General features: G+C 41.3%; 1 protein-coding gene across 2 annotated transcripts in view; it reads left to right on the top strand.

Annotated features, from left to right (window-relative positions):
• The first annotated feature begins 9281 nt into the window (after positions 1-9281).
• Positions 9282-27692, top strand: part of LOC141759794 (A-type potassium channel modulatory protein DPP6-like) — a 247028-nt gene continuing 228617 nt past the window's right edge. The window contains exons 1-2 of one of the 2 annotated variants that reach the window (XM_074622183.1): positions 9282-9713; positions 9814-9883. In XM_074622183.1, the coding sequence (XP_074478284.1) occupies positions 9865-9883 (19 nt within the window). In that variant the 5' untranslated portion in view covers positions 9282-9713; positions 9814-9864. The remainder of the gene's footprint in view (positions 9714-9813; positions 9884-27692) is intronic. The other variant, XM_074622184.1, reaches the window with a different exon arrangement.

The following is a 27692-nucleotide window of genomic DNA, read 5'->3' as shown; positions in this document are numbered from 1 at the left end:
GTCCATGTAGTCATGAAGTGCAGTATAAAATCGGCTGTCCGTAGACTGTTTCAGGATTAATTGGCATCCGATGTGTTGCAGAGCAGCCAGAGGTGTGTTAGCAGGCAGGATGGCAGGCAGCAGATGTGGACTGGGATTCGCCCAGCAGCTGCTCTAATCCCTAAATCTATGGGATGACCTTTTCCTCCTCTGCACTCATTTCAAAGTCAAATTCAGAGACTCAAAACTCAACTTTTTCCACCAAACTGCAGTTCATCATTCAGTTATTCTGCCTTTCTTTTTTTAACCATGATGTTTTTTCTCTCTCAAATATAACTTCCTACAGTACTTTAAAGATGTAATTCATAATCACTGTTGTATTGAATCCACCATTCAGATCATAAAACATGTATTTACTCTGCATGAAACGATTCTGATAAAGTGATGGAATTACACACTAAAGTGACACGGAATGACCTCAATTTTGCTATATTAAAGTCATTTAAAACTACTTAAAGGAAGCAAGCTGCAACCTGACAGCTAATTAACAGCCACTGAATGGTAAATGGGAGTTGTAACATAATTTCATGGCATAAAATATGAAACAGCAAGACGTTTCAGCTTCAAAGCTGCGGCAGGTAACTTTGAAGGAATACAAATTAATTATAGCATCTTGTTACAAGTCAACCACAATAAAATGTCCAAATTTAAGAAACAGGTTCTTCTGCGTTTCATATTTTAAAGTGAATTGGGTGGCTTTACTCCCATCTTATCTTCTTTACATTGACTTTGCATCAAGTTCAGGATTCATTTTAAGGTTCTTGTTTTCACATATAGAGACCTGCATGGTCAGGCACCTGCTCCATCCTTATATCAGCAGTAGGTTACTTATAGATCTTCTGACTAGAGTTTACTGATCGTCCCTCGAGCCCGACTAAACTAAAGGTGACCGTGCCTTTGAAGTGGTGGCTCCGACACTGTGGAACGTTCTTCCTATAGACATTCGATCTGTTTGTGATCTGTCTCTGTTGATGCCTTTTAAAGGTGCTAAATTTGATATTCAGAGCATTAATATATAGAGATATAGAGGAGTAATGTCTACCTGAGCAGAGAATGAAGTCACGCTCCCTCTGTGTGTATTGTAATCTGAGCTTCTCTGTGCTTTGTTGACATTGCCGGGCAGGCTGTCCGCGTGTGCTCTTTGCTCATACGGCGGTTACAGCTGATAACGCCGTCCCGACCAACAGGGTCGTTGTGGAAGCGTAGCACCCACCCTCCGGTTCCCCCTCAGGTTAACACCGTTAGCTCTGTCAGCACTTTTGCCGTTGTTTTCACTGTTAGCGCTGTTAGCACAGTTAGCTGCATGCTGCTTGCGAAATCTGGCAAAAACTCTTGCGATACTCGCTGCCCGACGACATATCCTAACCTTAACTATTCAACATCAATGCCTTAACCTTAACCATCTCGCGAGAGTTTCCCAACTCGTGGGTTACCTTCTACACATGACCCCGACTCGCCATCGCCATGTTGAGAGCTGTTGAGAGGCAATGCTCCAATCCCGTATTTAGCACCTTTAAACTGCACTCACTTATTGAAACTGGCCTTTGTGTCGCATCATGCCGTCTTTGTTGTAATTTTGTGTGTTTCTAAGGTATGTTACTTGTTTGTTTCTTTTACTGTTTTATGATCTTATTTTTAATATTTTTGTATTCTTGTTAAACACGTTGTGTTTGTTCTATTAAAGTGCTAAATAAACTTACTACTACTCCCTGACTGACTTACTCCTAGTGGTGATTTGAATATCTGAGGATTTGATTTGCTTATCCTATCATGTAATTGAATTTTATTCAAGTGGTGTGTTCAAGGCTTCCATGTTGAAGGGATCACCTACCTAACATCTGCTATGCTCACACGACTCGCTGCAAAAGAACACAGACTGCTGTTTTGGGAAATATCGATGCACATAACTTAGCCAAAAAATTCAAATTGGGCCAACAGGGGTACTTTGAATTTCTAAGTCACTGTCTGTCTGGGTTAGATTCAGATTTAGCACATTGTGGAACAAACACATTGCTATTTTAGGTATATTTATTTATTTCCTGTTCTTTTGTGTGTATCTGTGTGTAGAGGCACCTACTGTGGAGTTCCTACTACATCTGCAGTCATTCTGCCATCTCTCCTCGCTGAAAAAGTGAGAACACCTTGACTTCATGGATCTGTAATAACAACTTTTGGTACGAAATTCAACAAAATACAACCACAAATGGCACACATATATACTTGGATATTTTAGACTTAATTTATGGAAGCAACATGGCACTGCATCATGGGAATAACAAAATCTAAACTGGATTTTCAGTTTTTTCACCTGTTAATCACCTTTTTTTGTGCAACCTGAGAATATTAGAATAATGATATTAGATAACAACATCAGAGGGCATAAAAACTGCCTTAATTTAGTGTCTAATGCACATATTAAACCTTTAAATAATAATATAAAAAACAAAACCTGCCTCACATAACCTGAAAACACCAGTATTGTGGTTTAAAATGCCAGCCCATCTAAACCAATTCAAATCAAACGTATTTGATGTTCCCTCTCTGAAGCATCTGCAAAGCTGTTATTGCACAAAGTTTGGAGAACCACAAAAAGCCTCTTTAATAACATTAGGATGCTATCAGGAGGAAAAAAAGAAAGAGCAGCTTCCAAAATGTGATTATCTCCACCGAACATTATTATGCATAAGTCCATTATCTGGTTACAGCGACACAGAAAGCAGCGCCGCACATTAACATTCACAATGTACAGTATAGTGAAGAGCGCTGACATAAATATCTGAGGACCGGCATACCGAAAGGTTATCAAGTGGAGATAATCTCTACCGTGTTGATGAGAGGCTTTCGGAGAAAGAGGATTCCTGTATGAAAGCCACCCACCAGTTTCAATAAAGCCATTTTACCTTTTGGCATTTAAAAACTTTTCTGGAAGTTGCTATTTACTGCTCAAGAGCTTTTACAGAGTTCTTACAGAATACGTCTGAGTGAATGCAGAATCGCCATGAACTAAAAGTAGCTCTCGGTTGATGTGAAATGAGTTTGTTCCTAAAGAGGGGCTTTGAGATGTGGAAATTCCAGTAGCTTCTCCAGTGGCTAAAGGAAGCTTGGTGACATTTTATCAGCTATATACTTAGATATAAATTATTGTTTCTCAGCCTTAAAATGCTGCGGTGAACTCAGTAATGTGTGCAGAATGGACCTACAGATGATGGGGCTTGTGTTCTTCCTGGCAGGAAGTTGAATGGAAAGCCACATTGTTCAAGAAAAACACTTAAACTACATTTAGAGAGAGTGAAGTGATTTTTCTCCCCTTTTGAGTTGCACAATTTTGAACCCTAGTGTTTCTGCAGTCTTAGACTTATTTGCTTTAACAGCCAATGCACCAACCGCACAGATGTTGGCCCTAGCAAGCTTCAAGAATAGGTTCACCTTTTGTCAAATCTGTCCTAAAACGACACTCACATGCCCATATGTACATTTCAACAGTTATTGCTGGCTGTAATCAGTCCTCCTCTCCATACTGGGCGTGCAAAGATGCCTTCCTAACATAATATGGGATGGAGAACAAAATCCACAGTCCTCGTTTTGTGCAAAATATCCTCCAAAGTTTCTGTCTTATTAGTACAAAAATACCCTCTAATTTCCCAGACAGTGTTTTCGTCTGAAAAAAACCCAGGACATTTGGTTCTAAAAACACGTTAATGTTCGAAGAAAACCACTTAATTTGAAGTCCAACTACTGAAGATTCAAATTAGCTTCAGATTACCTTGAATATATGTTTGCACAGAACGAGGACTGAGCATTTTGTCCCTCGCCACTTACATTGGAGGGGATCTCTCAGTATGAACAGGATGATTACAGAAAGAAATCACATAGAATAGCCTGAATGTGTGTGATCTGGTTAAAGAGAGTTCAAAGAAACAATTGTTTTGGGGAATTTTACTGTTTTTCAGAAACCAATAAGTGTCTCAGGAGAGACCTTTTTGTATACAGTATATTTGGTGTAGTCCGAATTTATGTCCATATAAGTCTATCCTGGCTCAATTGTTGAGTGTCTAAGAGATCAAATAACGTAAACAAGTAAACTATTCCATAGTTATTTTAATTTAAAGTCTCTTCAAAACCTCTATGATAGGAACTTGAGTGCTGCTGGGATGACATATTTTTGCAGGCCAACCAGGAAGTTAGCATTGCCCTGGTTCCCTCGACAAAAAGCCAATGGGATTTTTAAAACGTTTATGATGCTGACATGTTTTGTTCAGCAAGATAATCTCCACAAATGAACACCATTTCTATTATTTTTTAAGCGTGAATGCAATCGCCAGAAGTAAAAAGCTAACGTTAGGCTATAAACGAACTACACCACGGTCGCATGAACGCCAGTATAAACACAACGAGGTTGTAAAGGCGGACGAGTTGGCGTGAGGACGTCCTGTAGTCTCATTTAGCCACTTGTTAGCATCCGCCTTTTTTAAGACACAAAAGCTTCAAAATTCACAAGAGGGATATTTACTGATGTATTTGTGTTAACCACACACTTTATTCCAGGCATCTAACTAAAAAAACGTTGACTTCCACACGAGGGAACCAGACGTGCTAAAATGCTAACACATTTCCAGGTTTTAGGACTCATTCCTGCAGCACCATATACACTCCAATGTATGCAAGTTTCTGTGAACAGATTGGCCCCTAATTAAATGCAGCGGCTTCAAGGGGCACCTGCTGATTTCACACTAAAATCTGCACACAAGAAAACATCATAAACTCTGCAATCAATAAGGCTGTAATGAAGGCTCCCGTTCACTGTAGTGAATAGGAACACCAAGAAGGCAAAGTCAGCAGTCGTGCCAAATGGAGCATAAACACACCAAAAGTGCAGCTCTTTAATGCGGCTTTAAGTTGAGCTTCGACACAATTCTTTTAATTCACACATCATTTGGTTTGTCTCTCTGGCTGTGGGAAAAGCTGGTGGTGAAAGAATTCATATAAAGCCGAGACCTCTCTCTCTTTCTCTCTCCGAGGCGATCCATAGGTCAGAGGTAACTCTGGAAGTGACAGCGTGACTCAAATGTAGAAGCGAACCGGAGTCTCAGATGTCCTTACCTTTCAGTGTGGATCAGCGCCGTCCGCACGCTGACAACCGGACTTCCTCGCTGATAGATGGTCTGCTGATAGATTCTGTCAACAGGCTCATTTAAAGGGGAGAGTGATGTCCTGTAACCAGAGGACTAGAGGTCTTAGATCCCTGAGACAGCCATGGTCTGTCCATCAGCAGCCAGGTATCCTGTTGAAGCGTCCTTGAACAAGCCGACCTGCTCACGTCTTCCATCATTAAAAATATATCCGACCGTCCAACTGATATGATACTCACTCATATATCATCTCACGTGTGTATTTTGCCTGTGTTTTATAATAATAATGATTCAGCATGGATGGATGATATAACAACATATTGGTCGAATAAAGTTAACGTTTAAAATTTGGCTCATGACTGCGATCATTTTAATCTCATTTTGAACAGATTTCAAAGAGGGATCAGCGATGTCGTCAGGCACGATTACATGCTTTTCATTACGTTTTTATGTATCTTTCAGCCGAATGAATAACTGATTATGATTTCAATTATTTAAATATGAAACACACATGTTAAGCTCATAGGACATACTGTAACTGAGGGATGATCAGACACAGCAGTTCACATCCACATATCTGTAGTGATCACACGAAAGGCGCTGCGGTTGTGTTCAGTGAAATAATTTATCAGATGCCAGCAGTGAAAACTGAGGGGGTGACACAGTTAGTGTGGTGTTAAATACACAGATTATAATGGACTACAGGGGTTCCTAGAATTAAAGGACACTATTTCTTATTTTTAAAAGGCAAACAGACCAATTTGGATCCCTCATATCTAAATGCATCGCCGGATTAACTTGTTTGGGGGCAAAAAAGGCGCTTTTGCCTCCAAAACTACTACACTGGAACAGGGATGTCACGAGAACCAACATGTCGGTACCAAGTTGAAGCCAAAATTCTGAAAACGTGGCAGTGCTCGTTTTTCTACAATTCCCATCAGGTACCGCCAGGGCTCGAGACTAATGGCGCCCCGTCGAGGTTACCGCTAACGTTAACTAGCTCTCGTCCTGACGATTTCAACACGGGAGGTGCCGCTGATTTACATTATGATGCATTCAGGCTCTAATCAGTAAAAATATTGGACAAAGGTAAATTGTAACATTATCATAATGCTTTCAAATGTAACCTTGTAAAATGTAGTTTTTGTCAAGTATTTGAATAAATGCAGTTGTTTGAAGGAGATGTTTTCACAGCAATATAATAAATAGATAATAGAGAGGGAATTATGATCTGTTTAACTTAATAAAAACCTGTATGCTAACGGTAATAAAGGAGTGTATGTTGAAGTACATGAGATTTATAGTTTTACTTTTGTTTTTTTCATGGGTGTTGGTTTTGAATTTCTGGTATTGTGACATCCCTACACTGGAATACTACCTGGCCCCAGGTTTTCTGTATGTAGTAATTTGATGAAGCCCATTTTTATTTATGAATAAAAGCACCATGTGAACACATTTTAAACTAAAACAATAAAGGTCGCTGTACATGACATGGATACAAGGTTACAAGCCAGTTGATTCTGCACTTGAAATATTGTTCTAGTGGTGCAAATTCCCACAAAAATGAGCATCAAATTGCCAAAACATTGACGGGATGGAGAAACAGCAGCACAGCAGTAATGTTCTAAGGTTCAAGGAAGCCAAGTCAATTTTATTGATGTAGCCCAATATCAAAAATCACAAGTTTGCTTCAGGGGGCTTTACAATCTGTACAGCAAACAACACCCTCTCTCCTTTACAGTACGACCCGCAGCAGATGAAAACATACCCCCCCCAAAAAAAGCTTTTCAACAGGGAAATAATGGAAGAGCAACAGAGGAGCGATCCCTCTCCCAGGACGAAGAGACGTGCATAGACATAAACATAGACTCCATATGACAAAAGAAATACATATAATGTGAACATATATGAAAGGACTGATCCAGGAGGATGTCAAGCCTCCAGGTGTCTCCAAACAGATAGAGCCTGAGCAACACAACAACTCCAGTCTATTGTACTGATGTATGTTGGTGTTGCTTGTTTGGAAGGTTGCTTCCATGATTTACGTTTCATTTGTTCTGCGTAGCATGAAGAACTATATAGCAGCATATGTCTTTTGATCATTGGACACATATTGTCTTGGTGATGATGAATTGAAGAGGAAATGATGCTTCCATACAGATACAGGGAACGAGGGGGCCGCCACATGCTTCGGTGAATCTGAAACAAATGTAAATCATATGCTGTGGCCTTCACAGTTACCAGAACCCAACGGAACACCGACGGGAGATGTTGGAGAGATGTGTTGCTCTCCATCAAAATACCAAATGTGGGAATATTTTTTTGAGAAAATGGTGTTACAGAGACTTGGAGAGATACTTTCTGTTTGTTTTATTTGACACCCAGCATTTCAATAAGCCAAGTCATCTGCAAACCTGTGTGAAAGTGAGCGACAGCCCCCCCGTCCACCTGATTGTCACACTCCAGTGGAGGCTTGCCCTCCTAACATTCATTCATCATGCTATAATTGAAACTAAACAAACTCCCTTCCTCATGCCGAGATAATGATTGTAATTGTCAGAAATAATTTGTCACTTGTAATTGCTGGTGTCAGTCATCTTGTTTGTGTTTGATAGAGGTCAGTCAGTGTTGGTATTAGGCCACTTTATTAAAGAATGAGACAAATCAACCTGCAGGGTTTTTAGTTAATCAGAAAGTAGGAAAATTGCAGAGTAGAGGCACATAAACATGCAGTATGGAGTAAGGGCTCACAAACAACATAAAAACATACACAACCATGAAAGACTCACATAAAATTACATTAAAACAAAAACAACTCCATCAATAGATAAGAGCAGGTGTGAAAAGCATTAAAAAGCAGCGACAGTCTATTTGGCCTTGTTTAAAATGGATCTTGCGGCGGGAATGAAAGAGGTTTTGTAAGTTCTCAGTTCAAATGAGTTTATTGTAATATTCACTTTTATATAACAAAAATAAACACATTTGATACATGAGACAATAGACTCCCTATACGTCAGAAATTCACATTTTATATTCACTGTTGCTGTTGACTAACATCGTTACATGCTGTCCTTTGCTTTCCTCGTGCTGAGATAATGATTGTAATTGTCAGAAATAATTTGTCTCGTGTCAGTCATTTTGTTTGTGTTTGATAGAGGTCAGTCAATGTTGGTATTAGGCCATTTTATTAAAGGGACTGTTTGTAACTTTTTAAGCGTATAAATGTACCGGTTCGGGATCCCAGGAGCGCTCGCATATGCGCGCTTGCATACAAATGCGCGCTCGCGTGTGGCCGGAGTCACTGCTCCTCTGCCGGCTTACCTTCACTCACACAGCGCGCGTTCTCGCTGTCTCGCTCCACCTCTAGACGAGCATGCGCGCTCACTCCACACTGCAGAACAGTTAGTTTAGCTCTGAGAATATCTAGTGAGTGGACATTTGTGCAGAAATAACTGCTGCAGCTCCTCCAGACCAACAGAGGTTTCCTGTGTCTTGTGAAGTGACGGGGCTCCGCAGCGAGAAACGTTATTGCCTCCGACCAGGTGCCGGTGTCTCCCTGCGGGCGCAGTCGGAGACGATAACGTTTCTCTTCCTGCTTCAGCCCCGGCACCGACCCGCTTTTGTTGAAGCAGGAAAAACCATCACTAGGATCAGCATTGAGAGAGACCTCCGTCTGGTCAGCTAACATTACTGCCGAGCAGGTGAAATATAGAGTGCTATTGTGGTTTTAGCTGACGTGTGTCGCCTCACTGTTTTGAGCGATGCTCGTTCATGTCTATGTAGAGCGAGCAAGCGCGAGCCCGACGCTGACTTTCGTTGACTTAACGGCCACAGGTGTCGCTGTTAACAAGCATTTCTGAAAGTTACAAATAGTCCCTTTAAAGAATGAGACAAATCAACCTGCATGGTTTTTAGTTGATCAGAAAGTAGGAAAATTGCAGAGTAGAGGCACATAAAAATACAGTATTGAGAATTGCATTTAATAAATCAGATCTGCACAGTCTTATGTTTTCCCCTCATGATTATGGTGCAACTTGCAGTCCCTACTGCTGTTTTCTGCCTTTGGAGTGGGCGAGCAGTGTTCAGTGTTGACAGGCTCCCTCTTCAACCCAGTGGACTCGGGCTGTCAGATGCGATGCGCTTGCGCACTAAACACACACACAGACACACACACACGGATCCTCCAGTGTGAGCAGGTTAGTGTTAGTGTTGGACAATCAGACTGGAAGTGCGTTAATTAATAAAAAAGAAAAGGAGTTAATGTCTTCAGATTCAGTAAGTGGAGTAAAAAGCGTCAGTTTTTACCAGCTGCTTTAGTGGAAAAGTTCTCATCGGATTTCTTTTTTGCATTTGACTTCGTGACTAATCAGCAGCAGCACGTTGCGTGGAGCAAACACACAAACAAACAGGAGAGCTCGTTAAATTCTCTGGACTACAGAAATTGGGAAAATATTGAACAATTTGACGCATCTCTGAATATCAAACAAGCTTTTATTGCAAACAAACAACGAGGATCGACACTGAGGGTTATTCCTGCACACTCAGGTAAAACAAACATCACATTCACGTGTTCAGCTTCTTGAATGCCACTCCAACTTTCTCAGAAAAAAAACACTTTATTTTCTTCTTTATTTTTTTATTGCAGAAGTTTTTTCGCCATGAACCAAACTGCAGGAGCCACAAATGCGTATCGCAGATGCTCCAAAGCTGGAAAGGTAAGAAAACAGACTTTATTCAGAGAAGTTGTGATTGTTATTCCTGCTTGAATGCTGCAGCAGCATCATGAAGAAGCATGGCAGTGATGCTGGTTGTTTGCAAGCTTATAGAACAAGCTTTGGGTACAGTGAGATGCTGTGTTCACATTGTGGAGTTATTGCGCGTCTGTGCGTTTTTGGAGACGTTTTTCTTAATTCTATGCAGGGTACAATTTGTTGGCTGCTGAAAAAATGTCATTTGGCAGTTTACAGACACATTGGAAGCTTTTTGGGCAAGATGAGCCAGTTTGTGTTGTCCATGCACTGCAAAAAAAAGCAAGTTTTTCACTCAAAGCAATGAAAATGATGCAGAAAACAGCCAGTTTTTCCACATCTTGAAGTAATTTCCTCCCCAAACCTCTTCACCAGTTACTTAATATTCATCTGCTGCATGCTGATATGCAAGATGATGGCACTGAACCACACTGCCACTGTTTTACCAAGCCTGTGACCCACATTATAGGGCTGCTGTTGCTGCTGCTGCTGCTGTGTGGATGTGTAGTGAACATGGAGGGAGAAGAGAGGGGTGATGAAGATGAAAGTGTGTCTGGAGGTGGGATGAAGACGAAGGATGGGGAGGACAAACTGGAGGATGCAGGAGGAGGGGACTGTATAATAGAGTCTTTCCAGTGAAACCATTAGAGGAGAAAAAACAGGCTCCAGTGTATGTGTGTGTGTGTGGGAGCTGCTCTCATTCCCAACACATCTGGCTCTGTTAACACACACCATCAGTGGAGATGATGAAGTATGAAAGCTTTATTTATCACCAGCAAGCTCTGACACATGGGATATCCACACAGCAGTGTTTACAGATATAGATTTCCGGGCTACAAATATTTGGAGTTGATGTGTGTATCGATTTGGAAAAAGGTGCTCTGTGTTTATACAACGATGTGGTAAATGAATCCTGATGGGTTTGGATGAGAATTAACACACACTGTTACACTGTGTTGGTTAACACTCTCGGTTTAATTGACGCTGACAGTTTGCTTTCTCAGTGTGATGATGCAGGCTGGAATGGTTCACCATGGGAATCGTAGGGACTTCACAATTAAAGCATGCAGAGAGCCTGCAGATTACATGGTGGTTTAATCATTTAAATCCATAAAATGTAGCTTAACTGTTAAAAGATGACAAGTATTAAATCATAAATGGAAAATAAACATAAAAACTATTTTATTTTCATAGCCAGAAGTGTAACAGTAAAGATTTTTATCCCATAATAAAGTGATTTCCAACCAGTGGGAGCAGGCTACTTGTATCCCAGGGGCTATGTGGAAAAAATATTTTTATTTTTGAAAAACAATAAAAACAATATATAATTATTAGGATTTGATAAGAAAAAAAACCCACATTGAGTCGGCTGTAACACCTGAAGATTACACGTTGCAATTGGGAGTGTGTACACTAGTTTGCAAGTGAGCAGAGAAGTTTAACAGCTAGGTAAAAGTGATGGATAAACTGATCAAATGGTTGAAATTGTTGGATAAATTATGTCTAAAAGCAATGGATAAAATTTGCTTAGCTAAAAGTAATGAGTAGACAGTTGAAATTGTTGGCTAAAAGTAATGGAAAACTGGTTGAATAAGACATATCTGCTGTGGAGAATGATGCGATTTCCTGCTTATATTTGGGGTATCTTTTACGGGAATGTGTTTCATGGCACGGTGATGTTTTTCCGGTTTGTCTGTTCTACTTTATAAGGAAGTACGTCGCTCATTGTAGGGTGCTCTCTCACTAGGAGAGACGCCATGCGTGCACACATTAACGATCTTTAGGAGTACTGATAGACAAATATTGCATTCTCTAGACAGCAACTGATTTGAAGTTGCCTTGATAATGAAAGTAATGGATAAATGGTTGCAACGTCCAGCGTCTGCCACTCCAAAACTGTACCACGAATGCAAACTCGACCAAGCTGACCTCAGAGATTCAAGATTCAAAAACTGTTATTGTCTCTCACATAATGATAGAAAATTGTCTTACGTTATAAACAACATAACAAACAACATAAAAACATACGCAACCATGAAGGACTCAAACAAACAACACAAACAACTCCATCAATAGATAAGAGCAGGTGTGAAAAGCTGCATTTAAAAAGCAGCGACAGTCTATTTGGCCTCGTTTAAAATGGATCTTACAGCGGGAATGAAAGAGGTTTTGTAAGTTCTCAGTTCAAATGAGTTTATTGTAATATTCACTTTTTATATAACCAATAGTATTAGAATAAACACATTTGACACATGAGACTATAGACTCCCTATACGTCAGAGATTCCTATTTTATATTCACTGTTTCTGTTGACTTGCATCTTTACATGCTGTCCTTTGCTACATATACTGTATGTAGTGTTCTCTGTGTTTGTAATATTGTTGTCCATACTTTAATATTTGTCAGTGCTTTCACTCTCTGCTTGTTCTAATTCTGTACTATTTCATCTCCTCTTAAAAATCAACTTTAAAAGAGAGGAAACAGAATCAGTATAAACACCTCTCCAGACACTTTTGTCTCCAGACAGCAGCGTCCTTTTCATTATCCGTCCCGTGGCCACTTTCAACCCGCCGGCAGGATCTTCTGCAATTTCAAACTGTTTTTTTTAGTTTTTGTTATTTGTTCCTGTTTTTAAAGCGTTGGTGCTGCGAAGGATTTCTCTTTGATGAGTCGCCTCTCTCTCTCTCTCTCTTTCTATCTCTGTGGAGTTTCTATTTCCAGTCATGTTGACAGTCGGCCACAGAGACGTTTCATCGTGGATTAATGACACTCTGATTAGGTCTGCATGTGTTCTGCAGACCTCCCAACAGGATAAGCCCCACATGGTCATGGTCATCAGCTTGTGACAAGCTTTGACAGGTTTGTAAACACCTGAAAGGAGAGGAGAGCAAAGTGGCCTGTGCTTTTGAGATTATTTGAGGATCCTTGAGGATTCCATGTAATGCAATTTCTGCAGTCTTGTTTTGCATGGCTGGCTGACCCTGAAAATACGACTTTAAAGAAGCTGTTGGCCACGTAACCAACCAGCGTTCCTGCTCCCGTGTTGTTGTTTGGTGTATTTTTGTCATTTCCCACAGCTGACTGGCTAAATGGAGAGCAGCTTTGAAGGTGTTTCAATGCAAAAAAAGATGATCCGGTTACTTGCAACACCAACAGTAATTTTTGTCCCTCTTATCACAGATCAGCAGCGTTTTGTCAAGGCTCAGGGAGAATCAAAGTGACTCCACTGACAGTAGCCTCTAAAGACCATCATGCAGTGCGGCAACATCTGGTATCGTAGTGGCGTCTCCTTCGAGAAGTCTCAACCGTCACACTATTTCCTGTTGTGTCCACTTTTCATATTCTCACTCTGTGTACCTGCACCAATACAGCACAGAGAGGGAGTCCCCTTCCTGGGGGTTGTCCATAGGCCTTCTGGGAAATGTAGGAATTCATAAGCAGAAGTACACATGAGGTAGATTTAAAGGAGCAGAGACATGAAAAAAGCCCCAACACCTCTACATAGGAGCAACACACACAGACTTTATAGTTGTTGTTTTGTGTCTTTTTGCATTCGTTACTCGTTACACATCTCTTTGTGTTTTTGTCTCTTTGTGCTGATTTTGTGTCTCTATATGGTTGTTTTGTGTCAATTGTTTTGGTCTTTGGAGTTTTTTTGTCTGTGGTTATTTTGACCTTTCTTGTCGTCATTTTTGCGTCTCTTTGTAGTTCCTTTGTGGTTATTTTGTCTCTTTGTAGTTGGTTTGTGTCTCTTTGTAGTAAATATGTGTCTCTTTTGAATAATGTTGTGTCTCTTTGTAGTTGATTTGTGTCTCTGTGTAGTCAATTTGTGTCTCTTTGTGGTTATTTTGCCCCTTTTCATAGTCTTTGTGAGCCTCTTTGTGTCTCTTTGCAGTTATTTTGCATCTCTTTGAAGGCTTTTTGTCTCTCTTTGTAGTAATTTTATGTTTCTTTGTTGTGATTTTTAGTCTCTTTCCTAGTTGGTACGTTTCTCTTTGAGTGACATTTTGTAGGTGAAGGCCAGTGGGCCCCCTGGACCAATTATGCGCAGAGGCACACATAAAAATGATACTTTATCTCAGAATAACTTAACAAGATGATGATGTTTAGGAGAACTGCAACGATGAGTTGATTAATTGAAAATTAATCGGCCGTTATTGTGATAATCAATCCTCATTTTTAAAGCAGAAATACCAAAAAGTCTCAGGTTTTAGCTTCTCGTATGTGAATACTTGCTTCTCTTTCTCTGTTTTATATCATTGTAACCTGAATATCTTTGGGTTTTGTACATCTTAAGACATCACCTTGGAAATGTGATGGACATTTTTCACAGCTTTTTCTAGACTAAATGATTAAACAAGAAGAAAGTAATCGGCAGATCAATCAATAATGAAAAGAATCATTAATTCATGCAGTAATATCTGGTACAGTATAAGTGTGGACTTAGCCTTTATGTTTAAATCTTTCATAGAAAGACATGTTGCCTAATGACTTCCCATAAATTAGTATTCAGTCCTACTTGTATTACTTAGAATCAAGTTCATATTAAGCATTTACAGTACTTCATGGTCATATTTAGAGCAGCCCACATATATAAAGAAAGCAAGTCACACAAGGACACTTCTGCACATTGCACTTTATAACCACAACAGCTGTATAGTAGTTGTTATCTTGCAGTGATGGTGTCTTAACTAACTGTTTTCAGATCAGAATGAGGAGGCTAAAATGTTGTATTGCAGTTTTGCTATGATGGAAATGTTGTCTGGACGTGAAGTAACCACAAGAGGGCAGTGTGGTACTGCAGTACATGCACCTGTAAGGGAGTGTCGCTTAGTCTTAAAATGTATTCATGATCAGCTTCCTTAATCCTTTACTGTCTCTTCTGTGGTTGAGCTTGATTTATAATGATATCATGCTCTTGTTACACTGTTTGTTCTCGTTGTATTTTTGTTACATTTAACACTTCTAGGTTTTTTTGCAAGCTTGTGTAAGAGTCCCTCTGCTCTGAGATCAAGTCACAGCTTAACTAACTTTTGACTCTGTAGTTCATGCTGCTGCTTTTCTTTTGTCTGGTCTCGGTCACAACCGGCTCGTCTGATCATCTCGGCCCCTGAAAGCCCTGCAGTGTGCAGCGTGTTCGCTCACTAAAATCCCAATTAGCTCCCACCACTTTCACAACCATTTGCAACTTTGCTAATCTCTGCATCTGCAAAGCCCAGAAAATCCCCCCCAATTCTTCTGATTATAGTTTCATTATGAGAATGCAAAAAGTTTAATTTGTGCGACTCAGTTGAGACACAGAAGGGAAAAAAAAACAACTAAATTGACAATCCTGCAATGAATATGTATTAACTGCTGCTGCCCAAATATAAATTGATCACTTGACTAAATCTGTCAGTGAAAGCATTGGGCTTGTGTCCCGTCTAAAATAATTCCCTGAGGTTTATTTGTCTCTCTTATTACTACATGGATTATTTTGTGTGTTTTAAAACTAAAACTCATTTGTTTCTGCAGTTATTGAGCTGACATCAGAATGCAAATGAGCCAGTTATTCAGAGTGCAACGGTGCTAAACGGATATTTCAAGGAGCGCAGGAGCTAAGCTGAGAGGTGTGTGGATTGAGGGTAGACTTCTTAATTACCGCGGCTTTGTTGGCCAACAGCAGGGCAAACAGCGGCACGAATGTGCCAAGTATTGATCCCTGCTCTCATTACACCGCGGGCCCATTGTAATGCACGGTTATCACTCCGACTCCCCTCACTCCAGTCTATGGAAATGATCATTGATTTCTTTTTTCTCTACACTCTTGGTAAAATGGCAGGAGAATGCCTATCTCAATCATCTCTGCACTTTAAATTTGTGGACTCGAGGAGCCTCTACCGCTCATTAGCACCAGTAATCCTTTTCTCATCCTGATCACTCTTGAGGACGGGGCCCCGCCATCGGTCAAACTGAACCCGCTCCTGCTATACCGACCCGTTCTCGCTCCCAGCTCGTCAAATACTGCCGCTTGGTACCCATAGGCATCAGAAACGGACACACGGAGGGACCCTTTAGCAACAGTGTGACGAACCAGTATGTGGCACTATCTGGTTGGCGTGGAGAGGAGGTTGTGTTGCTCTGGCTCTATCTATTTGGCGTGGAGAAGAGGTCTTGTTGCTCGGGCTCTATCTGTTTGGCGTGGAGAGGAGGTCGTGTTGCTCTGGTTCTATCTGTTTGGCATGGAGAGGAGGTTGTGTTGCTCTGGCTCTATCTATTTGGCGTGGAGAAGAGGTGTTGTTGCTCAGGCTCTATCTGTTTGGCGTGGAGAGGAGGTCGTGTTGCTCTGGTTCTATCTGTTTGGCGTGGAGAGGAGGTTGTGTTGCTGTGGCTCTATCTGTTTGGCGTGGAGAGGAGGTTGTGTTGCTCAGGCTCTATCTGTTTGGCGTGGAGAGGAGGTCGTGTTGCTCTGGTTCTATCTGTTTGGCTAGTAGAGGAGGTTGTGTTGCTCTGGCTCTATCTATCTGGCTTCGAGAGGAGGTTGTGTTGCTCTATCTATCTGGCATGGAGAGGAGGTCGCGTTGCTCTGGCTCTCTCTCAACTAACTCCAGTGTAAGCCCACAATGGTCGGAGCAAGTGACGTAGTAAAACATAATATGGTGATACTCATGTGTATCAATATTTTCTTACACCCTTACTATACAGTAGAGCCTTTTCTTTTGAAGATGCTCTTTCATGCTGCTGTCCAACACATAAAAGCTGCTGTCTGGTTGCAATGTGATCAACACAGTCTTGACTCTGTATCTGGGAAAAAAAACCAAATACACCTCCTCCCTGTATTTGTATGCCAACTTGTTTAGAGTGTACACAATGAAATTACACTGGGAGCCACATCTGAGAGCTCTACCCCAGTGAAATGAATAATGCAACACATAGAGACAATAGATTTTCTCGCTTTTAACACCCGTGTTTTTTTTTTTCCTTCTTAAATGTGTTGCTAATTCTGCTGTAGTGGCATTTTCTGTTTGTAATAACCACCGGTGTGTGCACTTAATCATCAGGTGCTGTAGCCGCGGCCCCCTGCCTGAGCTCTACTACACCCAGGAAATCCTTAGGGGGTGGGGGAAGCAGGAGTTTTATTCCAGTATGTTAGCTCAGGAAAAACATGCAAACAACATGCATTTCGAAGTTGAATGCCGTGTTGATGTCGCTCGGCTGCAGCAGCAGCTCGGCTCTTATTTTTCCAGGGGATGATTGACACCGCGGGGGGTGTAATTGCATGAGTCACTGAGACCTCCCTGCCCCTTTGAGTGAGCGGTTGGCTTGGCAAAATGCTTGGGTCATGACAGCCCATCTGGTGGCGTATCACAAGCAGTCAACAAGGCCCTAAGAGACAAATGGCGCCACAACAGTAAACAGCCGCTGCTGGTTGGGGAGACAGACACTTGAGCCATATCTAAAATCACAAGCATATCCACTATGTGCCCCCGGAGGCCTCAGTAGCCATCAAACCAGACAGGACGTGCTGCATCCAAAGTGTCTCATGCCGTCACAGCCCGTCACGGTGGATTTTTACTACTTCTTCTGCCACATACGATGCAAATGAGTGCTTCTAACAAGTAGAATATTGCAATGTGCTGACGTGTGAGAGCCGAGGGCTGCGGGTCAGGCTTAAGTTTGCCCTCTGCTGGATGAAAGAGTTCATGATCCTCAGTGCAAGAGCCACAAGTCTCACTCGGCAGAGTGAGCTGGTGCATAATGAGGCATCTGAGCTGTTAATGGTGAGGCTAAATTGAAGTGGGTTGCATTATGAAGAGTTTAGTTTTAAGGCTGTGGAAGGCTGTTTTTAGAAAGATTGCATGGACGCAAAACATGATTAAACCTGTTTATAGGCTGCAATTTGCTTTATAAATTGACAATCTACCATCACTATACTCCTTAACAGAGACACAGTGGGACTTCCCACCTCATCCTGTAAGACAGCAGAAACTCAGTTCCTCTAAATAAAACCATAATGTTATTCCTTCTGTCCTCATTTGTACGTGAAAGGGTAAGTGAAAAAAAACAACAAACTTGGACTGTAAATTCAGATGAAAACAGAAAGGCCACTTTCTTCTCCTCCAGTCACATTGTTTATCCTTATATATCCCAAACCCACGCAACAGCGCTCAGGGCAAACTTATGTATTGAATGTCCTTGGTCAGCTATCCGGAGATGTATACAAATAGCCATACCGCTTCATGGGTTTATTGTGCTGTTGTTCTCCGCGCTGCAGACATTTTTCAGCAGTATTGTTTTGTAGAAAAATGAAATGTAAAGAGAACAGCAACATCCACAGACTCACAAAAACGTATAAACTTGTTAAAGTTGAACGGCGCTGCCAAAATGATTGATCATGATTAGTTATTTAGTCTTAAAAACACTGTTTCTTGAAAAAAATGAAGAAAAACACTGAGATGGAATGAACATTTTCTAAAATCAGAAAGCCTAAAATGCTGTAAATTGCCTCACGGCAGCGACTGGATATTTACATCTATGAATACAAAGAAGACTTGAAGAATATGATACATAATGAGTTGTCAGAATTGACAGTTATGCAGTGTGACAGACGTTTTAGACAATTACTCAGTCTCCCCGAATGTGTCAACATGTCAGTCCATATGCTCAATATGGAGAACGAGCGCTGAATGTATTATTCTTGGATACTGATCTGATTTGTCTGAGTGCGTCAGAGGCAGTTATCGTACTTAGACAAATATCTTCTTAAACTAGAGTGTTTTAAAGTGGGCAATACATAATTTCTTCCAAAATATATTAGTATTTTAAACTGTTATTCTTTCACTCAATCACCCACCCACCTCATACCCTTAGCTACCATACATGTATGCTTACAGTGACTCCTATGGCTCTGCACCTGAAACATATAGATGGGTGACAATTAAAAGAATAAAACGACATAGAGCATTCCACGCTGGTTTACTTCCGGGTTATGCAGCCCACTGTTTCTCCTGCTGGCCCCGCCCCTGAGTTCCCACTCGGCCAATAGATTTTACATTGTGATGACGTCAGAGACTCTAAAATCGCTTTTCTCGGCTCGAATACAAATATAAAACCTCCATTCCGAATAGAAAGAGTCACAATCAACCTTGTTTGCAATTTGAGCCGTCATGTCAACAGTTTTACAGACGTCTCTTTTACAATGGTGGTCTATGGGGAACATTTTTCGCCGCAATACTGCGAGTGGCAACTGGAAAGAAATTAGAAGCAAGGTACCGTATCCAGTTCTTACAGATCCATGGTGCTACAATTCACAGACTCAAACAGTGTTTTTGTAACAAACCTGGTATAGCTGCGTCCTCATGCTGATATTACGCCAAGCGCATATCTTTTTTTTGTCTTGTCTCAATAAGAGGCCAATTTGTTTTATACAGTTCTGGAAATTCAGAAACACAAGTAATTCTTTTGTTTTTCCGTTCTTCCAGTTCAAGCTGGGGTCAGCAGTGATTGGCTAAACCCACAAAGGTCAGCGCAGCTCAGGTCAAAGTTCAACAAATTTGTACTTTTGCTTCCAATTCAAATCATTTTGTGTTCTGGTGGTGATGATGGTGGAGAGCACTGTTTAAACACATCGCTCCAAAATCTCCCATAGGCCTTCACTTGTGTTGAGATCTGTTGACCTTAAAGAGCCGTAGCCTTCTGCATGATTCACATCATTTTTATACTCATTAAAACATTCAGTGACAGCTGTTCCATTCTATTTCCCACATTGTTTTTTCAGCACTCACTCTCGTCTTCTTGCTGATAGATGACTGCGGTCCGGGCCTGGAGCATTCTCTGATTCCCATTTGGATGGAATATCTTAAACAAAACTCTTTAAGCTCACAGCGTCGATGTCAAACTCAGTGTCAGTGGACCAATTGCAAACAGCTCAACATGGATAACATCAGTAGCTTGAAGTGTTGTGATGATTTCCACCCTACAGGGGCAATCATCTGTGTTGTGGATATTAACTCGACTGTATAAAATATTTGGAACGGTCTTGTAAAATCTCTTGCATGTGTGGGTGGATTTTCCCTTTAACCTTAAAGATTTGGCAGACGAATCGCAGCACTTCTACCCGTCATCCCAGTGGGATCCATAACTGAGACCCGTAGCTTGTTTAAAAAATTGTACATTGAGCAATTGCAAGACAATGAGTGAAGTTAAATGTGTGGGCTGACGGATGCTTCAGTAGTTTATGTCCAGTTAGTTGATCAGGGACATTTTCTCTGAAACAAAATGTCTGTATTGTTTTTAGGCTCTTTTGAAAGAAGGTTTATTTTTAAGTTAACATTTGGCATCCTGAAAAAAACCCATCCATAAAGCCTTATCAGCCGTGGCATTTAAAGATGAATCTGTGTTATTTGAAATTGTTATTAGCCGATTTATTGTCATTGATCGGAGGAAATTTGGCCGATAAATCATGAGCGAGCGAGCTGACTTTTACTTCTCATGTTGTTTTAGTTGAGGAGTTATTTCCAGCGCAGCTATTTCTGCACTTTGGTTTGAAGTTCTGTTTCCAGAGAAAAAAACCCCCAAGTGTCTTCTTCACAAAGACCTTTCCACATAGACCCGTTATGTGGAACCATTTTTGGTTGTTCCATAATTCCTCCTCTTCTTCATTATGGTCCTAAGTGTGTTCCAGGGAATATCGAGGTCTTTGAAATCCTTTTTATATCCCTCTCCTAAGCTGAGCCTTTCAGCAGTAAGCCCTTGAAGACCTTACGTTAGCTCCCGGTTGCCGAAGCGTGTCTCTGCACACACACTGTGCAACAAAGAAACCTACGGGTCAAATCCTTTAATTAGAATCACTTCACTTGATTTCAGGTGAAAGCATATTAGCTTTGTACATGCTTTGAATGTGATCAGTTAAACTCCAGCACACTCGCGACCCTCCAATTTTAAGGTGTGTTGCACAATCGAGGAGTTTTAGTTTCCTGGTTTAAAGCTGCAGTAGGCAGAATATTTTTTGGCATCGTTGGGCAAAAATTCCATAATAACCTTTCAGCATATTGTAATTCAAGTGTTCTGAGAGAAAACTAGACTTCTGCACCTCTTCATGGCTCTGCTTTCAGGCTTTAAAAAATCTAGCCCGTGACTGAAGACTTTAGCCAATCACAGGTCATTTGAGAGAGAGAGAGCGTTCCTATTGGCTGTTCATTCAACAGAGGCAGCTGCCAATCACTCGCGAACTCTGATCAAACGGTCAAACTAGGCAGCGCTGATAAAATATGAATTAATATTCTGTTACTGTAATGCCTATTTCTCGCCTCAAATGTTTTCAGAAACATCTTATAAAATGAGAAAGTTTGTTTCCGACTGGTGGGCGGTGCTTAGTATTTCCTCAACTGTTCTCAACATGGCAGCCGGGTCACAAACTTTCTCATTTTACACCTAAACAGTACACTACAAGATGATTCTGAAAACATTTGAGGTGAGAAATATTCATTACATTAACAGAATATTGATTCATATTTGATCCCTAGTTTGACCGAGTGATTGACAGCTGCTCAGAGACGGCAAGGCTCCAGCTCGGCTCTGATTGGTTGTTTTTGGTGTTTTTGGTCTGTGAAATCTTGCAAGTGCTGTCCCTTGGAACAGAGAGATATATGACAGAATTTCAGTGCATGTTGTGACGGTCATCACGTGTTTAGCGAGCATGCTAGCGACAAGCATGGCATATTGGTAGCTAGCTAGTTAGATAGTAAAATAACGTTAGATATAGCTAATTCCATAAATACAGTACTTGACTTTTGTTGACCAAGTAGAGCGTGGATGGGAATAGATCGAGATGCCTTACTGGTTTCTCACTGTGGAAACTACAAGCTAGCTGCTACCCAAATCCTATCGTGGATCCTCCGTTCCAATGGACAGCATTTGCATAAACTATAACCACTGGGGAAAAAAAGAAGTCAGAAAGATATGACACAGTCTCCCTGTATTATAAGTGTTTATTGTTAACATAAAATAGATTCATAAAGTGGCAAGAAGTTTGTTTATAGTGTAAATGTTTAAAAAATGTACTATGATGACGCTGCCACCTTGTGGTTTCCCGGTGAACCCTTGAAATATGCACGTACATGAGCAAGTTGCAGTATTTTTTCCATCATGTAGTATAGCCTCCAGAATAATATCAATGTTTTAAAAATGTTTTTTTTTTTTTTAAAAAGAGTGGTTTCCTTATTTTAGTCCATATAGTATTTTTAAAATGAAAAACATTTTAGGAGGTTGTGATGTATGTTTTTGCTACCTTTTATAAGATAAACTATCGTGTGTATTGTGTTAAAAACTGTTTTTTGTGACACACTATGCGTTTAAATTGCCACTTTAATAGTACAGGGATTTTCATTACCACCTTTAAAAGTGGATTTAAAACCCGTCTATGTGCGCCGCACATAATCATTTGAGCTAAGGCTGTCATTTAGCCCTATTTGGCCTTATTGCTTTGCACTCTGCTGGCTTGGCCGTGACTTTTACATATTGTTTTGCGAGCTCTTGTCCTTGTGTGACTGCACTTCCAATCTGCAGCCTTTTATTGAAATGTATAGCGTGGCTCTGCCGCGGCCCATTTTCATATAACTGGTGGGGGCGATTTTATTGAGTTATTGCGAAAAGCTGCTGTATAACAGATCGCACAAGCTTCGTCTGTCCCCGCGTCCCGGGCAGTTAAAAGGAGATGATTTGTCGCGCTAACTCGTATGGTGCTCTACATCGCCCTAAAACAAGATGCTGTTCCCCTTGACAATGAACACCCGCCGCCTGAACATAAACAACAGTTTTATTGTGCTCCAGGCTGTGAGCCTCCAAATCAATGCTTTGTAAATCATCCTCTGGAGGCGCACAAACACAGAACTGTTCCGCATGGCCAAAACATGTATGGGCACACTGGCACATTAATACAGATGGATAAAGAGCAAAGGGCCAACGCTGTGTACTGTCGGCCAATAACCATGAGTGGCAGGGATTCAGAGGGATGAAGGGATCAGTGAAGCCATCAACCATCTTTTCATCTCAATCCAGAACCTGAGCCGTCATTAAAGTTTAACAAAAGCATGATACTTTCTAGAAATTTCACTACTGCTGAACCTCACCTCGCTGCCTGTTTGTATTAGTTTCACTTAATGGGTTCTGTGCCTCCAGAGACAGACCAATCTAAAACAAGCAGCAGGCTGTAGACAACAGCAGAAAGTGGGACAGATATGCAGGTGCAACGTCGAAAAAACAGCCGACTCAGCCGTGTCCTTTAGGGCTAACCTGGTTTAGTGCATATAGACCTGCGGTGCATACAAGTGTGCAGTCTGTTGCGTGATATTCCTCAGGAGGCCGTCGCCCCGGGGATTAATCTTTTAGCATCATTAACTCTTCGCTTAATGATAAAGTTAATAAATGTCTTAATGAGTGCACTGTGGCACCAGAACTCTGGAGTTTAAAGTTATAGGCTCCTTAAGTTTTTGATGCTATTTATGACCGATATTCTCTCCAGCATTAGTCATTGGCTGTATTTATGATCTGACTCTTTTATATAGTAGTTTTCATTGTCAGTGGTGGAGTCTGTGAGGCGGGCACACGCTGGATGTGAATGCAGAAGACAAAAGGTGGAGCATGCAGCGTTTCATGTCATGTGGAAGACAACATTAGATGTATTAGACGTTGATGATGAAGACAATGAGTCTTCTCAGTCCAAGGCTTGTTAGGCGCACTGTAAAAAATAGCCGATCAGGGTTCGACATTATAGGAAGTACGCTTATTTGTTTTCTTGCTGAGAGCTTGATGAGAAGATTGTCAAATGTAGGGCTGCACAATTATGGCTAAAATGATAATCATAGTTATTGTGATCACAATTATTTATCATGATTATTCACTGATTTTTAGGGACGCAATATTTTTATTGCACTTTCATTTAAATAAACGGAGCACTGCTTTCACTTCTTGTGCTACTTTCCTGCTAACTCTAACTCTTTGCATCAAAATAAGTCTTAAAATAAAGTTCTACTTCACCTTGAATTCAGTGCATTTTCTTTTTGCTCATATAATATACAGGATATTAATCTTCTACTCTGGACTGCAGCTGCAACATTCAGGGAAGTTTTTCACAGGCTGCCGCTGCAGGGTGCACGTGCAGCGGCATGACAGCTCCCCAAAAGTGAAGCCAGAACATCTGGATCGCCCCCCCTGGTAGCTCGCTGTTAGTTTAGAAGTTTTCGATGAGCGGAGCATTTTAAACATCAATATCGTAGTTGATCATGTTCATTCAATTGTGGGAAGCCAAAATCCGGATCATAATTAATACTTGATTAATTGTGCATCCCATATTATAATGTCTGTACATTTAATACTAAGGTAGTGACAGAATTTGATTAGCTTAGCTTAGCACAAAGACTGGAAACGGGGGGAAACGGCTAGCCTGACTCTGTCCAGAAGTAACAAAATCCACCAACAACACCTTGTTTTCTCTCATTTGTTTAATTTGTACAAAAATGAAGTATAAAAAGAGGTTTTATATGCCAGACTATTTCTTGGCCAAGTGCATTGATTTCCTGGAGTCTATAGACTGGATGCATCTCGCGAGGTTGAACGATGAAAGGCCTTGGATGTTCCTGTCATCCATCACTCTGATATTGACCCGACACGCAGACATTTTCAGCTGAAACGCACTGCAGCCTGCGAGTTAATTAGGCCTTTTAGATGAAAATGTCTTCACAAAGGGTGTCGTACCACCTTTGTATGATGGCAGGACCATGTTGATGCCGATGTTCCATCACTTTTCCCCCTTTAACTCCAGCTCCAGTTTGATGTAATATCTCTGTGAAAAGCACTCTCATATCCCACATCTGCTGCACATACTGTACAGCCACTTTCATTACATGCATTGTGTAGTGTTACAGTGTTGTTTACCAGACATTCTCCAGTTTTTCTGGCGTGTATACGCCGGCAGTGTGAGAAATTGTGACACTAATTTGCATGCTGACAACGATTTCCAGTGAGATTACACTCAGCTGATTGATGGCCACGCTGTTGCCCCAGAAACCACCTTGGGCGATGTGATATGACTCTCCCGTTATCAGACACTAAAGCATATTCCCGTAGTTAATCTTCCCAAATGGGCGTTCACAGAAGATATCCGGCATCCACGGGCCTTGACTGGTAATGAAAGACAGCCTTTTCCAGTGGCACGTCTGAATGCAGCTCATTTCAAAGCAGAGAGAATTACAAAGAGGATGACAGGAAGGGAGCTTTACTGGCGTGTTTCATTATTCACTGATGTAGTGCAGAAACTTCCGTGTAAGATCTCAGTAGCTATATGATAGGAAATTAGTGTTGTTTTGTTTAAGTGAATTCATTCTACTGATAAATCATGATGTCAGGCGGTGAAGCTGCAGATGTAATATGGTGCAACGGAAGGGAAGCGTAATGGCTACAGACAATAACGCTGATTTAATTTCATACCGACCCATCAAGAAGGTATATTGATGCATAAAAAAGGTTACATGACAGAAGAAGTACACTGTATGCCTAAGAGTATATGGACACCCCTTCACACTTTGTGGCACCAGTTTGCCGAGAGCCCTCCTCTGTTTCAACATGACAATAGCCATCCAAATGAAGTCTGATTGTATAGAAGTCTATGAGAAAATGAGCCTACTTCACACTTGATTTATTTCCTCAGTAAACATTGTAAACATGAGTTTATGGTCTCAATCGCTAGTTTCAAGTCTTCTTCAATACAGCATGATGTTCATTTAGTAAATTATGGTCCCATTTAGAGTCAGATAGACCATAAAGCAGGGGATGCTTTAGGGCGTGGCTTTTGTGATTTACAGATGTCTACCACGGCGTTGTCCGGTCTGGTAGTTGTCCGTGTTTTCGTCTTAGAACTTAAATCTTTTCATAGTGTGTTTTCCGCCCTCTCGTGTCACTTCTGGTTGCAAAAAACCAACATGGCGACAGCCAAAATGCCAAACTCAAAGCTTCAAAACGGCAGCCCAAAAACCTAATGGGTGACGTTACGATGACTACGTCCACATCTTACATACAGTCTTTGGGAAGAACAACTGGCCTGCACAAAGCTCTGACCTCAACCCCATCCAACACCTCTGGGATGAACTGGAACCCCGTTTTATTGGCCGACCTCACTAATGCTCTTGTGGCTGAATGGGGGGAAATCCCTGCACCCAGTTTCCAAAATCTTGTGGAAAGTCTGTGATAGCATCAGCTTAATGTCCATGGTCTGGGAATGAGACATCCAACAACCAAATGTGGGTGTCCTCATATTTTTGGCCATGTCAGGTAAAGAAAAAGGCTCTAAAAATCTTAAGCAGTCAGTCCCACTGATATATCCGATAAGGTGCAGTATATATAGGCTGAGGCTATTGCATGAAATTCATCAGAGGTGCTGTGAAGCTCTGCAGGCTGCATCTCCCTGATGGATAAACATGAGGCACGTGCAGGGTACAGCCACCTCCACGGCGCCATCAGTCAACCTTAATGGTTGTTAGCATAACTGAGTAAGCAGGTCTAATCGTTTTACAGTCTGTTGACAGTACAGTGGGACATGTATGTAAATGTTGATGAAGCTGCGATTCTAACAGGCCAACAGGGAAGGTGTTTACTATCTGCTAGAGGCGACGAGTGTGTTCTTCCCACATTCCCACTCACTGTGTGTGATGTACCAACAGGGGAGACTGAGGGTGAACTGGAACTGCTCAGAAATATGAATCCTTTTGCTGAAATTTGATTAACACTGCAGTGGAATAAATATGTTCATTGGCTTTAATGTAGCTTCAATTGTTAGCATGTCTGACTAACTAGCTCACTTCCCACAGTCGTAACAGGAGTGCTACTTCCAAGGCCAAGGAGCATCTCATTACCTTATTACAGGGCTGCCAAGTTTTCAACTTAGTTTGCAGTGAGATTCGGTATCTTTAAAGTCAGTACATTTTATGAGTAGGCTTTCTGTGACGCTACCCACTGCAGGGGTCAGAGGTCATCACTCCTCAAGGACTTTGTTTTATATGTTCAGCAGCCTAATTCACAATTTTAAAGCATTTATAGATGAAAAGCCTTCAGACATCAGAGCCTATATGATGCTGATTAATCACCCTGAGTTCACTTAATAAAAAGTGTGGAAACACTCTGTACTAGGACTAACCAGCTCTACATGGCAGAACAAGAGCATGTCCTGGACATGTAGCTTTATCCTCAGTCTTGTAGCACAATGTCATGCTTGTGACCACCAAGTGCCCCAAAAGGTCATCCAGAGACAGTGTTTCCACCTTCAGAACGAGGGGCGAACCGGGACTGAAATTGAGCCCAGGACTTTGAGATGGAGAGGTCTTTGATGTGATCGTCAATTTTTTTGTCAGTAATTTTAACACTTATACAGTTTTTGTTGTATAAAGAGAATAATAACGATGCTGCTGTAGACCTTCAAGAAACTTTAGGATGTCTTGCTGACACCTGCCTCCTCAGTTTGTATAAGCACATCGCCACTGCACTGAATCAAAACAAGACCGGCCAGACAAGCCTAGGTGAGCTGGAACACTAGTCACAGTTCATCACGTTCGGGATGAAAAATGCCCTAATGAACAAAAATGAGAATCAGTCCAAATCGGGAGGGGCTGCTCGTATCCCAGCTCAATATTAAAAGTATTAGATTGTCCCGGTCTGACAGGCAGTGCGCCGCTCTGTGCTTTCTGTGGCTGTGAGGGCCTGGCTGGCAACGGCCGAGGACCATACAGTAACTGCTGACATCAGAAAC

This window comes from Sebastes fasciatus, chromosome 21 (genome assembly GCF_043250625.1).
Source record: "Sebastes fasciatus isolate fSebFas1 chromosome 21, fSebFas1.pri, whole genome shotgun sequence".
Taxonomy (NCBI): Eukaryota; Metazoa; Chordata; class Actinopteri; order Perciformes; family Sebastidae; genus Sebastes; species Sebastes fasciatus.
The sequence above is the reverse complement of the archived record's forward strand: the minus strand, read 5'-3'. Positions and strand labels throughout refer to the sequence as shown.